This window comes from Plectropomus leopardus, chromosome 9 (assembly GCF_008729295.1).
Source record: "Plectropomus leopardus isolate mb chromosome 9, YSFRI_Pleo_2.0, whole genome shotgun sequence".
In the NCBI taxonomy this organism is placed as follows: domain Eukaryota; kingdom Metazoa; phylum Chordata; class Actinopteri; order Perciformes; family Serranidae; genus Plectropomus; species Plectropomus leopardus.
The window spans coordinates 15,928,606-15,944,751 of record NC_056471.1 but is presented as its reverse complement, the minus strand read 5'-3'; the positions used below and the strand labels follow the sequence as shown (position 1 = coordinate 15,944,751).

Sequence of the window (16,146 nt, the reverse complement as noted above, 5' to 3'; positions counted from 1 at the left end):
TATGTAGTCTGTCGTTAGCAGAGTTACTCATGGTGCAAATCTAAAATTTTATTTATTTATTGTTTTAACTCATCCAGTATTTTCATTTGCTTCTTATATTTGTATTTCTTTTTCCTTAATTAGATTATGCCTGATAGTTTATTGAAATAGGGCGACACCCTAAGGTGAAACGTGGCTGTCTCTGCCGCGGTGCATTGTGGTCTCATTTGGCTCGCTCTCTGCAAAATGGCGACGTCCCTGGGATCCAACACCTACAATAGACAGAACTGGGAAGACGCGGTATGTTTAATCGGCTTTACAATGTACCGGACAGAATGTACAAATAAAACACGACCATTTAGTGTTAAATTTTAGAAATTAACACGACAATAAACTCGGCCATTTTGCCACAAAACTAACCGGTTTGCTTGGTAGCTAATTAGCCAGCCGTTAGCTAACAGTAGCTAGTCGAAGCGTGGCTGCTGCCCTAATAAACATGACTCCATTAGCTTTAGTATAAACGCTGATTTCACCTGGACCCAACAATAGTGAGCTACAGGAGATTGGGGATACCATCCGAAATTGGGCTTAAAACAAGCTCTCGGATAATGTAATCGTAACATGTTTTATGCCAAAGTTAGCTATTAGAGCTAGTGAATGCTAGCAGCAAAAGGCTAACAACAATAAAACGTAGTTGCCCTAAGTAAAAGCTAATCCACAGCGAGCGAAGCCGGGACTTCATAATGTGTGACCTTTTATTTTGGATTAGCTAGTTTCTTTTGTTCCGTGTTACTATTTTTTTTTATGTAAACTTGTATCACACATAACTAACTGAAGCGTTAGCTTAGCAGGCGCTCAAAGGAAATGACTCAATCCGTTTACCTGACAGGTCACTCTAAACTTTATGTTACGACTCATGGGAATAGCAGAAGAGATGTGGTCTTTGTTATAAACTGTTCTCGTGATTTTATTATTTAACCATCCTTGTTGCTGGTCATCGACTTAGGAAACTATCTGATTTAACTTTTTAATTTGAGCCAAGTTAAAATTGTCTTATCTCCTAAATTTTAACTGTTCATTGTTCTATTTGTGCATCAAGCAACTGTGTCTCGATCCTCTTAATAGTTCCATAACCTTACTATAAAAGGCTACAAATCAGTGTCCTCCTTTGAGCCATGACACAGCAAGGCCTTTGGCCAATGTTGGTTTTATTAAGACACCAGATTACAAACTTTGCAATTCTAGACTGTGTAGTTAACGCCTGAGCCACAAGAGCTGCTTATATTTAGGTGTTTGGCTGATGCTGTCAGTAGGATGGATTAAGACGAGGTCATTTTCAGCAGCTAGCACTTAGATTGAAACAGCATCCTTCAACAGATGGAAAAGAAGGAGTGAGCAAGTCCCATTTCACTCCCTGTAGTCACACATGTAACATTGCCAAGATGCCCACAGCGAAGTGAAACAGAGAATGAGACTGCTTCAGATAACTCTCATCAGGGGACTGTTGGATGAATAACAGATATGGTGCTTGGTTTTTACTAAATGAACATCTGTTCTCCTTTTGTCTTTGCAGGATTTTCCAATTCTATGTCAGACATGTTTAGGAGAAAACCCTTACATCCGTATGGTGAGTGAGCATTCCTGACTCTTTTTTTTTTCTTGTATTGTCGGTATCAATGGCTGTGCAGGTTCAAATTTGTTTATTCTTTGTTTTACAGACCAAGGAGAAGTATGGGAAAGAATGCAAGGTATAGTTTACATTGATGCTTAAAGTCTGTTTTATGCTGCACACAGCATAGTTTATCTTTAACTATTTACATTAAGTTCCATGTAGGATCATTTATATATTTTTTTCATTCTTTGTCCATCAGATCTGTGCTCGACCCTTTACCGTGTTCCGGTGGTGTCCAGGGACACGGATGCGTTTCAAGAAGACCGAAGTGTGTCAGACTTGCAGTAAAATGAAGAACGTTTGTCAGACATGTCTACTTGACCTGGAGTATGGTGAGTCTCAACCGACTCCTTGAAATTGTCATATATAGCCTGAGCACGTTATGTATTTCTTGCCGAGACACGTACTGTAGTTATATGAGTTTAATCCACACATTTTGTCTCACAGGTTTGCCTATCCAGGTCAGAGACACTGGGCTGTCAGTTAAAGACGAAGTTCCTAAGTCAGATGTGAACAAAGAGTACTACACACAGAACATGGAAAGAGAGGTATGATTGCTTTCTGATGCAGACCAAATCTTTTTGTTTTTTAATTTTATTTATTGTGTTTCTCACACAACTACAAAAGCTAACACTAGTATAAAATGAGTATCAGGGCATTCTGATCCAATTTTTCTGTCAGTTATTTGTCTTTCCTGCAGTATAAAGGCCTGGACAGGGTCTGATGAAAAAACAAACAGGAAATAGGTGTAAATATGAACCATCTGTAACACTTAAGAGATTTGGTTCACCTATGAGATATAACTAAAACAGGCAACTTCCTGAAGAAGTTCATGCTTTTCTATAAGGTTGCAACTTTTTTGCCATTGATCCCTTTTGTCTGTTCGGACATCTGTGTTCTTAGATAGCCAATTCTGACGGCACACGGCCAGTGGGGCAGCTTGGGAAAGCACCTAGCTCTAGTGATATGTTGCTGAAACTGGCTCGGACCACCCCATACTACAAGAGGAACCGGCCGCACATCTGCTCCTTCTGGGTGAAGGGAGAGTGTAAGAGAGGGGAGGAGTGTCCTTACAGGTGAGTGACAGGCTGCAGTTTCTTAAGGGTCAAACTGGGTGCTGTGGGGTCAGCAGTGTGTGCTGATTGGTTCTTATATTGATTTTCTTATTGTACATTTATTTTTTTATTACTTACAGGCAAAATAGATGTTGGTGTGTTATTGTGTTTCAGTTTGACTGTAAATTCCTTATTTTTGTCAGACTTGTTGCACAATCAATGTTTTCTCATTCTGGTTCTCCTTTTTACTCAGGCACGAGAAGCCCACAGATCCTGACGACCCCCTAGCCGACCAGAATATAAAGGACCGTTACTATGGCATCAATGACCCAGTAGCTGACAAGCTGCTAAAACGGGCCTCAACTATGCCCCGACTGGACCCACCAGATGACAAGTCCATCACCACCCTCTACATAGGGGGGTTGGGAGATACTGTCACTGATGGAGATCTCAAGTAAGGTTTCTATTTCATTGCAACTTTTCAATCTTCCTACAAGCTTCTTCCAGTGTTGAGGGGTCTATTGGACATTTATCTGTTTTATTGCAGGAGTCACTTTTACCAGTTCGGTGAGATCCGCACCATTACCATAGTGCAGAGGCAGCAGTGTGCCTTCATCCAGTTTGCCACTCGGCAGGCAGCGGAAATGGCTGCTGAGAAGTCCTTCAACAAACTCATCATTAATGGAAGGAGGCTCACTGTCAAGTGGGGAAGGTAAGAAGCTTATCAAGAATGTAAAAGTGAAGCCTTAGGGTGTCCGTTACCAACCTGACCCTCAGACGCTTAATCATTTTTCCACAGGTTAATTAAACTTGTGATAATACTGGTTTTACCATTTTATCAGACATCACACATATTTCCAGTGCAGCTATTCATGTGAAATTTTGACCAGACATTGGCATTAACTTAATGAAACTACACAGATTTAAAAAAAGGTAACATTTCAATGCATTTTGATGGCCAAACACTATGTAGCTTAGCATACAGGACATGCAACCCAAATAAACTGCCATCAGAAAATTCAGTAACTTTCATACAGCTCACTAAGTGTAGCACATGGGAGGAGATGTGAAATTTCATAGTGATAATTTGCACATTAAATGCCAGGTGGTGTTCTAAGAGCATGTGTGTTTTGAAAATAACAGCCTGGATTAAAACTACCATCACAGTCACAGCTGAGAGTTAACAGCTGACTGCATTGTTAAAATATTCTCACCGACACAGCAAGAGCTTTGACACGGCAAAGAACGTGAACTTTTCTATTCTGGACAGAACTCTGCTGCTGCACACCTTCACACCATTCAGCGATGGTCAAGCAAAGTGATGTGATTAATATATATTGCGTGTTTGTTTTTTTAGGTCTCAGGCAGCTAGAGGGAAGGAGGGCATCAAAGATGGTGTCAGTGAGATGGGCACCAGACTGGATCCTGTACCTGGACTCCCAGGAGGTGAGTCTACAAACACAGGGATTTTGTGTGTGTGTGTGCGCGTGCGTGCATGTGTGCATGCGCGTGTACTTGTGCACACATACTGACAGTCATGTTGGTAAAATTTAAAAGTCTTTAATGTCTACAATGCATCATTGGTTGTTGATTGTTTGTCTTTTTGGTTATATATTCTAGGAAATTATTGGGATTTTTAGTGGAAATTATCATTACTAAAAGAAATTTGAAATTTGTTTATTTTCCTCTTTTTGCTGTAGCTCTTCCTCCACCACCAGCTTTAGATGAAGAAGCTCCTGCAAACTATTTTAACCTGGACCCCAGCACCTCTCCTGCGATCATGAACATTGCTCTACCCCCACCTCCAGGCATCAACCCGCCTCCTCCAGGTAACATAATAACCATGATCTCACTCATATCACACACATAGTAACATATGTCGGATATAAAACAGTTACATATGAAATAATCCTGTTAACTTTATTCTGCTTTCAACTTTTGTAATCCTGATCTGGTTTTAAAGGTTTAGACAACACATTTTCACAAAGCAGCGAAGAAGAATATATTCATCAGATAGCACATTGTAAAGTGATTTAAACACAGTAAGAAAAGGTCGATTCCTAACACTGTGTTCTTTTTTTTTATATCTGCTCAATCAGGTTTCGGCCCTCCAATGTTTCACCCCATGGGTCCCATGGCTCCACCTATACCCCCTCCAATGAGCATGAGACCACCTGGTCAAATCCACTATCCCTCCCAGGATCCTCAGCGCATGGGTGCCCATGCTGCACATGGCTCACGTCATGGTGATTAGCAGCATGAGTAAAGTCATACAGCCATTAGATGTCATACTTTTTCCTTACGTCAAACCTGGTCAGGTGCTTTCACTTCAGATGCCGTCAGTGGGCCTGAAACCTGCAGACTACTTCTGAGAGAAAACACAGCTATGTCTCACGGGATAACATCTGATTTATTTTGCCACCTGCAGTGCAGTGAATGAACTGAAGGAGGACCATCTGTGTTTTGGAAAGACAACCAGGATGTTACACAATGATTCTGTCACTACTTGCAGTTGAAAAGTACCAGAACGGCACCAGCAGACTTCCAACATGAGAGTACTAGCCAATGTGATCAGGACCATGTGGTTTTTACAGGCTCCTGTGGTCGGAGCCATTGTGTATATATATAAAATGTATACTGTGAGTTTAGCTTGTATTTGGCACATCGTGCAACATGGAGTAGAAATTGGAAGAGCATTTTCTTTTTTAAATCTGTTAATTTTCAGTTCCTTTTTTTATTTGACACAATCTAAATATTCTACAGCATAATGACTTTGTCTAATGTAAGGCTTTCTTTATTTTCACTTGTCATTAAAATGATGCAATTTTGTCATTGATCACCTCTGAGTGCATGTTCATCATTAAAATTCTGCAGATGCCGAGGTGTCTCCTACAGTCGCCAGGGATCCAGCAGGTCTTTGAAATCCTTAATAATTTGTTAATTTCAGGGAAAAAAATTCAAGGCCTTGAAAACTTCTCAGATATAAATAGACATGATTCAGTATCCCTTTTAACATAGCTCGCACTATAGAGCCTCTACAAAGTCCTTTCTTTTTGCCACCTTTTATTTTTTACATAGAACCAAATAATGTCATCATGTTGTAACAGTTTGTGATTTTAGACAGCATGCCAGCATCCTGGAGGCAACAACATCAACAACAACAGTGTCAGCCTCTAGTGTGACATACAACATACAAGCGCTTTCTAAACTATAACAATGGCATATCATGGCAATGACAATCATTTACCATCGCTGTTATATGACGGCTGATCTCGCCCTCTGCTCAGAGGACCAGGAGCTCCCGGATCTCAGTGTTTTCCCACTTTGCAGACATTTGGCTCCTTTATTTCTTCTTTGAGTTAGCCCCTAATAGTTGCTCTCTAGATTTTAAATTTCCTGCGTCCCGACCCCATCCTGCCAGCTTGTCCCTATGACACACACCTCGATTCAGCAATGGTACAATCTTTGTTGCCAGTTGAAAGGCGAGACATCTCTGTCTCTTTGGTGATCTTACCTTATGTGCAGAGTGGTGAGGCAGCATAATAGTGTGACATTCCCGCCTTGGAACAGGCAGCATAAAAGTGGCTAATGAAAGCGATTGAATTGATATATTATGTGTTATAGAAATTGTAGTTCTTTTGATATTGTCTGCCATCACTGTGTAACAGCACAATTTCCACAATCAAGCCTCTCTTTTATTATTGTTGTCTGTGAGCTTCCGTAAAGCCTGCTTTTTCTAATTATGTTCTTTCAGCGTTAGAACAGTATTAACCTTGATCAGTGTTTCAAACAATGCCACTTGGGTCTTTCAATCTGAGAGGATTGAGCCTGGAAAGTCCTTGAATTGGATGTTTACGAAGGTGTGGGAATCCTGAGTTGCTCTTACACAATAGCAGGAGACAAAGAGGGGATAAAGATGTAAAGGCAAAGCTTGAAAATTATCAGATGCAGACTGGGAGTGGGTAAAGAAGGGTGCCAGGCACTGACATTGATGGGATCAGATACTGCTAAGATAAGAAAAGGAAACGGATAGAGCTGTTCAGCCTGTGGCAGCATTGTCCGGGACTCTACTGTGTTAATAAACAGATCCAAGCAGTTTACCTCATCTGGTCAAGCAGTAGCAAACCACTTTACATATCATGCAGGAGTGTTTTCTTTCTCTCTCCTGCAGTGCCCACTGATTAACAGATGGATCATCTTTGCAGGAAGAGAGCAGGGCAGAACTTCAGTCTTAAGCTCACCAGCCCTTTTCATAGTTCATTGGATTCAGGGCAGTAATCATTTCCCCATCCCCTGGGTGCTCTGTTAAAATTGGGCCGTCGACACATGCGGTCCAGAGCGAGGCCGGGCAGGCACTGGGATTCAACTGCCTCAAAGCCAATCACTGGGATCACCCTCTTGCTGGCTAGACCTCCGCCAAATGGCATTGCAGATCTGAGAGACAAAAAGAAAAGCTTGTTACTAAGCAGTTTGGATGCATTGTGTTTCATGTTGCTTGCAGAACATGAGCCGAAATATCATATGACCCAGGCTCCTTCCTGTAAAGGGGGGAAACTTTTAAATGATACATGATACCTAGTTTAGTCATCTCTGATATTAACTGGACTGTCTAACAGGAGAAACCACCTGGGATTTAGGATGACTCAAACTGGGTGTGTGGTGAACTTTTTCTCCTTATGAACCCGCTCTGACCATTAGAGTTCAGATTTAATTAAGGCTTCACAATAATCTTGAGGGCGTAAACAGATCCGTCCACAGGGGGTACAGTTCCAGACTGGCTGGCAGGAACCGAGTGATTGACAGCCTTAATTGAATAAAGTCAGAGTTTGTCTTTCATACATTCTCCATTTCTCCGGCTGCCCAAGCTTAACCTTTGTGCTGCCTTGCTGGTGTGATGCAATTGCTTGTGTGCCACAAGAAAGGTGATTCCCTTTCGTGCGTAATTTGTCTTGTGGGGGGCATTAAAAGCTGGCAGCCCCCTTGGTGGATTATCTTTCAAGAGCTAGGGTTCAAAATAGCCAGTCACACAGCCACACTCCAAGGAGGTGCAGGCCAGAGATTCATTTTCAAACTGTGGAAACATGGAGTAGAGCCGAGGGAGGAGATGATTGTGATGGATGATACGGTTAGGTCATCTGCGGGTCTATTTGAGGATGGGTGGGTTGAAATGCCTGTATTTCCAACTTAAGAGGATTCAACCATCACCCAGTGCTTTCATTGGGATGTAGACGATGTGGAAAGGCAGATTTACCTGTTGAAGCACCTGTAGTTGGGTGGTTGTAGTCTTTGTGGGAGCTGGGGCAGCTGGGTATTGAGGGCGTTCAGGAGCTCTGTGTTGTCTCCCAAAGCTTCACTCCATGGGGAACTGTAGGATTTGGGGATTATTGTTGTGTTGAACTTCTCATGAGGCATTTCCTTCATAGGTCCAGAATATCCTGACAGAAACAAGTCTGATGTCAGTGTGTAAAAATGGCATACAAATATGGGTAAAATGAAAGCTTTGTTATTTTAATTTTGAGAAACTTTAAAATTCTGTGTAGGCTAAATAATTCTCCCCATTGTTCAGAAAAAATGTTTTCTTTGGTTTTGAAACTAATTACAAAACCCATTAGATAACTTAAAAAAAAAAAATCAAGCCCCAACAAAGCACCAGCAGATCTAATATTCATATAAATCTCTTTGATGTCACTCCTGTCAACAATAGCAACTACAGTAATTAGATCTCAGTGCGAATCCCGATAATAAACAGAGCTCAGCTCGCTGTCAGTCAGACTGTAAGCAGTGCCTTCTGTCAGGACTAATACACAACAGCACTCAGCAAAGATGCTCACATAACCGCTCTCTGCAAACTGCCAGCTCCTCTGGCACTGATAATAGGAAAACTCATTTATTTGCTCAATAAATTTCCATATAAAAAGTGAACACCAGCAAAGTGAGATGCAGTGTCCATGCATTGCCAAAGCATTTGGAATTGCGGTGAGCTAGTTGTGCGGCTTATGGCAGTCTGTGGGTTTACATCACAGGGTATTAACCATTTACCTGGAGCGAGGACGTCAGGGCTGCCCTTCTTTGCTATAGTCTTCTGGAGGTTCATGACCAGGCTATGCTTACCAGCGATGGGGAAAATCTGGTTCTCTTTTCCTCCCTGTGGCTCTGGGATGATCTGTGGAGGAGGAACAACCTCTGCATGGACCTGGGGAATGGACAGAGTTAGATATCTATGAGCTTATGTCAAGATTCAAAGATTTTTTTGTCACCAGTGGTGTTTTCACTGGTGGAAAAGAGGGTTTGATTACCCAGGGCCCCAATGTGTGGGAGGCCCTTGAAAAGATGACAATGAAAAGTTTGGTTTTGTGAGCAGTTTTTGTATTTCAAAGTAATCAGTGCCACAACTAAAGTAAAATAAGCTTAATAAATTGGTTGAAAGACTGGCATTAGCATTAAAAAATAGTGGAAGTTCTCTGAGGCCTCGCCCACCCCTTAAAGGTGCAAAATAGTTTAGTCTGCCCATGAACAAGGATTTGTCCTTTAATACAGCTGGAACTGAGTGAATGCAAGCATAATTGTATTTTCAACATATGCAGTGAAATGAGTGGCTGGGATCCTCAAGAGAATATGCTTAAAGCACAAGGTGCAATAAAAATGATTAGAATAATCATTAGAGAATAAACAAAGGATTTTTCATTAATTTAAATGTAATATTATTATAAAGTAATTAAAATGTATTTATTTATTGATTTTTGTATAGTTAAATGTAAAATGTCACATTTGTCCAATGGTGTCCAATAATTGTGCCCAGAGACAGACACATAGTTCATAAACCTGAGGGAGTCTGAAGGAGAAAGTTATTTCAACAGAAAGTCTGCATCACAAACTCGAGGTGTGGGGTATAAAAGAAGTGGGTATGTAGGAGGCAGTAAAAGATGACATTGATGTTTAGATAAATCATTTTTGGATTTTGTCCCAAACTAAAGACATTTAGTTGAAAAAATAGACATTTTCTAAAAGTTATTTATTTGCCTGTGCTGCTTCCATATTGTCCATTTGTCTTGCTAATATGTGAAACACTAGATTGCTGAGGTACCCTTGTAATATCTGTCCTTAAAAAGGATCATTATTTGTGAAGCATATTCCTGTCAAATTAAAAAAATATTACTCATATATATTCATTCATCAAGGTGAAAACAGCCCATTTTGCACGTACAGTTATTGTAGTAAGATGATAAATGTCTGTTACAGTACTCCAGAGAAATTAGACAGCAGACACTGAGAAAGATCAGACTTCATTGGTCATTAATTGAAGCTCTTTGATCAATACTGCAACAAGCTGCTATAAAACATTAAAGGCATACTTCACCCACAAAATAATCAGCCATATATCAATTACTCAACCACTTTACTTGTGAAGAAAAACTCTTGAACGCCTTCACAGTGAACAAAAAATCCCAAAGCACTCATACGAAGATAAGAGAAAAAAATCTTGCTTTTACAGTCCATACATTGTTGTCTAACACAATGAAAAATTAAAATTATATTTGAGGAACATATAACAAAATGCATTAATATCCTTTATAAATTTAGATGGGGTTTTGATAATTTGGTAATTTGGTAATTTGGTAATTGGGTTTTTAGTAATTTCAGTCACTGTGCATCCCTCTGCTGATCAGAGCTGACCTTTAAATAAGTACATTTACTCAAATACTGTACTTAAATAGAAATCTGAGGTTACTTTTGCATCACTTGATTATCTTAATCTCATGCCACTTTCCACTTCTACTCCACTACACTTCTGAGGGAAATATTGTACTTTTTACTCCACAACTATTATTAGATAGCTAATTTACTTTTTTTTTCACAAACCAAAAATATAAAAATATACAAATGCAGCTGAAACAATTAGCCGATTAATTAGAAAATTAACTGGCAACTATTTGTTTCGTGAAATACATTTTTAATGCTAAAAAAATGTAATGGTTCAAGATCTCATATACACTGTATGTATGAGGAATTGCTGCTTTTTCTTTTAATTATTTTGATTTATTACATTTATTTAAACCCTTTTACATGTGTACTTTTACTTTTGATTCTTAAAAACATCTTCCTGAAATCACTTTTTTACTTTTTTAAAAATTTATTTAATAGTAGGCCTACGTCAGTTTCACTACTGCTGACGTTCTTCTTACAACCTTTTTTGGTGTCGTGTCTCCTGTCTCAGCCATATGCCAGAGTCTTTGCACACAGCACAAAACTTGTCCTTATATAGTGTTTAGGAGGTGCTAAATCATGACTCATTGAGTACACCTGGGTAAGAGCAGGTTGTGTTTAGAGCATTTGGTGCATCTGGAGCTGACTTTTCTTATTTTTTTCTCTTACCAGAAAATGAAGAGTAAATGTAAGAGAGATTTGAGAGAATGTTGCCGCATGAGGCCCATTATGTGTTATGTGCCTCATTTCCTTACAGTGTTGGCGTTGTAAACAGCACCAGTGGCAGTGTTCTCCAGTGTGAACCTCTCCGCTCTCTTCTGCCTCTCCTGAAACATGCGAGAGCCTCGATTAGATGGAAGGTTGAGCTCCTCCATCATCACGTCCTTAGGAACGCTGATCTTCTTCCCAAGGTTCAGACCCTCTGACACAACATGACAGACAAATTGAGATATTTGAATAAGTCATTACATTAAACGTCCCTATGCATTTTCAAAATGGAAGTATCAGAGTAGAAAAGTCTGTTTGCCGCAGGTTTCTCTGCTGTGTGGCATTGCATGGGGTGAAGAGGTGACTCTAACCCTGCATAAATATATCATGACATTTGGTTGTGAGTGTAAAAGCAATGATAACAGCAACTTCCAGACATTTGGAGAGAGAAGAAAAGTAACATAGACTAATAAGGACCTTTGGCATAATGTCTCCTCTCATCTTCTTGTTTCTGTTGACTTTAAACAGCTGAGGGGCACTGATATAAAAAAAGCCAAACTGTGTGCAGCATCACTAAGTTGGTATCCGTGCAGCTTTTGCTCAGGGTCTCTTCTCGTGTTATATCATGGCACAGTGGAGGGTCTGAAATAGCCTCGAGATGATGTCAAGGGGTGTGTAATGTTTGTTGTGGTCCAGGGTTGCATGGGTAACTGGGCATATAAATAGGATCTTTGGATGAAAGACTCATGTAAGAGCGGATAGCCCTCTTTCTCGCACATGAAAAGTGTTGGGAGAAGTCTGGGCATGTGCCACCCTTGAGGCGCTGCCTTTGATCGTCCTGCGCAAGATTCACTGGTGGGAGTCACATTTTGCTGAGTTTAGGAGACTTAGTTTCAAAGCCGGCGGACAGCAGTAGAAAACAAATAACTGGGATGGTCCCTGCTGGAATGTTTGGAGAATTTCGACAACACGCTGGCACTCCTGGGATCTGGGTGTATACCATATCACATGTGTCCCCAAACTGTGGGGTTGCACACTTTGATGTTTTGAGGTTTAATTACATCTGACAACATTATGCCGGTTTGAATATGGGCACTGTATGCACAGAAATGTACCATTTTCTTGACACAAGATGTATACCTGAATTTAAATGAATGTGTATTATCTTACTTTCAAATGTTGTTTATTTTTATGTTAATTTTGTGTCAAATTAATGCATTGCACTATCAACACTCACCTCCCCTGGCCCCCTTAGATAGAGCCTTTGCTTGCAACATCCTCTGTTTCGTCTTGTGATCCAGGTTTGACTGCATCGTCGCTGTCTTGATGGACACACATGTTGACATTGGAATAATTATTATTAAGACTTTTCTAAATTGTTTGTTTTCTGATACATCAGCTTCTGTAATTTATCATTTACAATTGCAAATCCCCTACAGTATGACATTTAATTTATTGAAAATGCAAAAAAATAATCTTCTATATCTTGAAGTTAGTTAAACAAATCCTAAAGGCAGCTCCATTTTCTTGTGACTGTTATTACCCCAGCTATGTGCTTTGACTTCATGGCTCCTTTACTGATTTTTGGCTTAAAGGGACAAGCCACTCCAAAATCAAAAATACATATTTCTTCTCTTAGCTGTAGTGCTATTTATCATTCTTGATTGTTTTTGTGAGTTGCAGAGTGTTGGAGATATCGGCCGTGTAGATGTTTGCCTTCTCTCAAATATATGGAACTAGATGGCACTTGGCTTGTGGTACTCAAAGCGCCAAAACCGAAAATACATTTGAAAAAACTCAACAGCAATGTCTCTTTCTATAAATCGTGAGCCTGTAACTCAAGATAATCCACAGACTTTTTTTTTTTTTTTTTTTTAACCAAACTACACCCGCTAACCATATCACCTTAGCTGTGTTAAAATCATCTCCGCTATTCATTATGTAGTGTGTATTAAATAGTGTAGGGTTAGATGTAACCCTGTCCCTAATCCTAACCTTAACCACCTCTCCTTTAAGCTAATTTAGCTAACTGAATGCTAAGTTTTCTTCAGGGTATCTGCTTTCAGACCAATTTGCGAATGGGGCTGATTGTTAATCGATGTGGGCAAGCTATGTAGCCTAACTGGTGGGCAGGTCACTCAGCTGCTCCAGCTGAAGCTATACATACTTACCCTCAGTCAGACAGATTTGGGGGCCTGGTGCCCCAGTCTATCTGCCTTGCTTTGATTTCACCCATTCTCTAAGTGGGAGTGATGGTGGGCTGTAGGATAAGTTATGCTGTTTTCACACACAACATACCTGGCTGCTCCAGTGTAACATAAAGTAGATATACAGTTATTGTGTTTCGGTCAAGGCATAATTCACTTTTAGTTCAGTGCAGTTTGACATTCACTCTAATGTTTTCTAATGCACATCTGTGTGTGAATCATGCATGTTTATTTGTTGTTTTAACACTTGAAAGAATTAAGATTTTTTTTTTATCAAACTTTTTTTTACACAAAATGGGCCAGGCTATGCCACGCTTTGTGTAAGGAAAAAAACTGCTGCGCAGCATATTTACACACGCAGCGCCACCACCACAAAAAAAAATTTCACCTCCTTTCAAATCTCACTCCAAGCTTTTCTGAAAGGTTTGCAGCCCTGTCCATGACTTGATGCAAGTCTCCTTTGCGCTGTGATATAGTTAGCAGGTGTAGTTCGGTAGAAAGAAAATAGTTCCTACATGAACATCTAACAACAAAGTCTGTGGAGTAGGCTAACCAGATCATGATTTCTTCAAAGACACATTGCTGTTATTTCCAAATGCATTTGTTTGAGCACCACCAGTCGAATGCCATATAGTTCCATTATATTCGAGATAGGGCCGACATCTCTATGGCTGATATCTCCAACAGCTGGCAACTCACACAAAAGCAAATCTAAACTGATAAAGAGCACATACAGGTAAGAGGAAAAATATGGATTTTTGATTCCGAGGTGAACTGTCCCTTTAAGTTTCTAAAATTAGAGAACGTATTTTCTTCTTGTGTGAACTTCCTTTTGTGAATTAATTTTTATGTATAATTAGAAAAATCATAAGTATCCAACTGCAACAAAACCACAGTGCATCATCTCCATTTAAAACACATCTCTTTAGCATCATAGAAATATAATTTCTCAAGTTTCCTTTTCACACCTCATTAAAAGACTTCCACAGTTCATACTCTGTTCAGTCAGGTTGTAAACAACGCCTCCTGTCCTCCTTATTTTGACCATATTTAAGGCCAACACTTCCCTCACCTCAGTCCTTACCTGTGACTCCTGCCTGCCTGTTTGTTGGGTGTTGGAGCTGGTCTGGACAGTCGTGTGGTTTGTCCCGTACTGGAGCTAGGATGCTTCCACAGTCCTTTCGGACTCTCCTCAGCAAAGAAGGAACAGTCTGTATAAATCTCATCCCAGGATGCCTCGGGTGCTTACCTCACTGGGTTATTTTAGCAGAGGGATAAGAGGGTGGATGGAGGGAGCGTTTAAGGGGAGGGTATAAAAGGGCAATTAAGGCGAAGGGGCACGTATAAAGATTTACATCCTGACCTCGAGTCTCTTTGTAATAAAAATCTGATCCCCTCTGTGTGTGTGTGTGTGTGTGTGTGTGTATGTGTGTGTGTGTGTGTGTGTGTGTGTGTAATAACAGCTGCTGCCCAGACAGAGACATGGAGCTCTCAGAGAGGCCAAGCATTCAACCTCTCCACTGCAAACATAGACACACACAAACAATTTCTATGTCTCTCCTCTGTGCCCGCCATGTTTTTCTCACATACACAGGCTTATGGGAGCTACTGCAGTACGAGGGCACTGGAATTAGAGGTTGTGATTCAGTTTACCAGTTTGGGGTCAAAGGTTAAACTCTGGGGTAGTTTGCTTTTCCATTTTCTGTTGCCGCAAGACCATTGATGTCTTTTTCTTTCTCTGCTATAAGTTTTGATCGTTCTTCATACTTCTCCATTATTCAGCAGTGTAAGACTCATAAATAACACAATGTTTTTGCTATTTTGTTGTCATTTTTTCACTGTCTTACCAACTGCTGAGAAACTCCAGTAGTGAATTCTGCATAAACTCGCATTTTGCGTTACATTACAAGTGATGCCTTTTTAACTTTATATTTGGTCGGCCTTTTTGATCTCGAGTTAGTCTTTATCAAGCAGCTTTTTCCCCCTCATAAATTGATTCATTGAGCTCAGCAGGAGCCAGGAGGGAAAAAAACATTTTCCTTATCCCTGTTGAGATTGGATATCGATTTCGCACCTGCCCTGCTCCACAACACCGCTATATCCCCCCAGTAGGAAGCCTCCCGGTGTCTGAAAGAAAATGTGGAGTCATCCCAAGTCACATAAAAATCATCTGCAGACACAGAATAGAAGTAGAATAGTTGCTGCCTGTTAAGGGTTTTTTTTTTAGGAGAAAAGGGAAAAAGAAGCCACAGTACAGGTTAGTAGCCTCCTTTCAACAACTAAACTTTCAGCTTTTGTTTGGCATTGTATCACACTAAGCCTTAGTGATTAGAATCAATCTTTTACTTCTATTTTATTTAAACCTATTTCCTATTACAATTCATTACAAATGAGGTTAACATGCCTAATTGTCCATTGAAAATCAAGTGATTTACAGTGAAATTTCCTTGAATAGACTAGAAAGATAATGAAAAGCGGACTTGTGTCTGGTGTCATCTGTGTTTGACAGGTGGCCTCCGCAGTGTGTTAATGTCACATAGAGAGAGGCGTAGAGCCACCAGGTAATGACAGCTGACGCAAGAACAATACAGGCCCATTCAGACTCAAGGGCAACTGTGTTAAGGGCACTTTAAAAACCTTTTGCCCTGTTGGCCTTCAGATGAAACCTTATCTGGCTATCCTAAGGACGTTCAAAACTCTGCAGGTAATGTTGACAGCAGGAGAAAACAAAAACAGCAACATTCAGTGCATGGCTTTTTATAGCTTCACCGCTGAAAGCTAAATGCATTCAAATTCAGCTCGCAGCAGTGAAACAGTCATC

At 40.2% G+C, this 16,146-nt stretch overlaps 2 protein-coding genes across 2 annotated transcripts; one reads left to right on the top strand and one right to left on the bottom strand.

Moving 5' to 3' along the window:
• Positions 1–200: 200 nt before the first annotated feature.
• rbm22 (RNA binding motif protein 22) lies at positions 201–5,545 on the top strand. The gene is made up of 11 exons (XM_042493643.1): positions 201–279; positions 1,553–1,606; positions 1,698–1,727; positions 1,851–1,983; positions 2,099–2,199; positions 2,555–2,727; positions 2,960–3,160; positions 3,254–3,418; positions 4,064–4,152; positions 4,407–4,535; positions 4,806–5,545. Exons 1-11 carry the CDS (start codon positions 226–228, stop codon positions 4,958–4,960), a joined length of 1,284 nt encoding a protein of 427 aa, XP_042349577.1. The 5' UTR covers positions 201–225; the 3' UTR covers positions 4,961–5,545.
• A 204-nt stretch (positions 5,546–5,749) lies between these two features.
• LOC121948286 (myozenin-2-like) lies at positions 5,750–14,561 on the bottom strand. The gene is made up of 6 exons (XM_042493644.1): positions 14,410–14,561; positions 12,356–12,440; positions 11,166–11,332; positions 8,746–8,899; positions 7,958–8,141; positions 5,750–7,140 (listed from the first exon to the last, which is right to left on the bottom strand). Exons 2-6 carry the CDS (start codon positions 12,429–12,431, stop codon positions 6,957–6,959), a joined length of 765 nt encoding a protein of 254 aa, XP_042349578.1. The 5' UTR covers positions 12,432–12,440; positions 14,410–14,561; the 3' UTR covers positions 5,750–6,956.
• Positions 14,562–16,146: the final 1,585 nt, after the last annotated feature.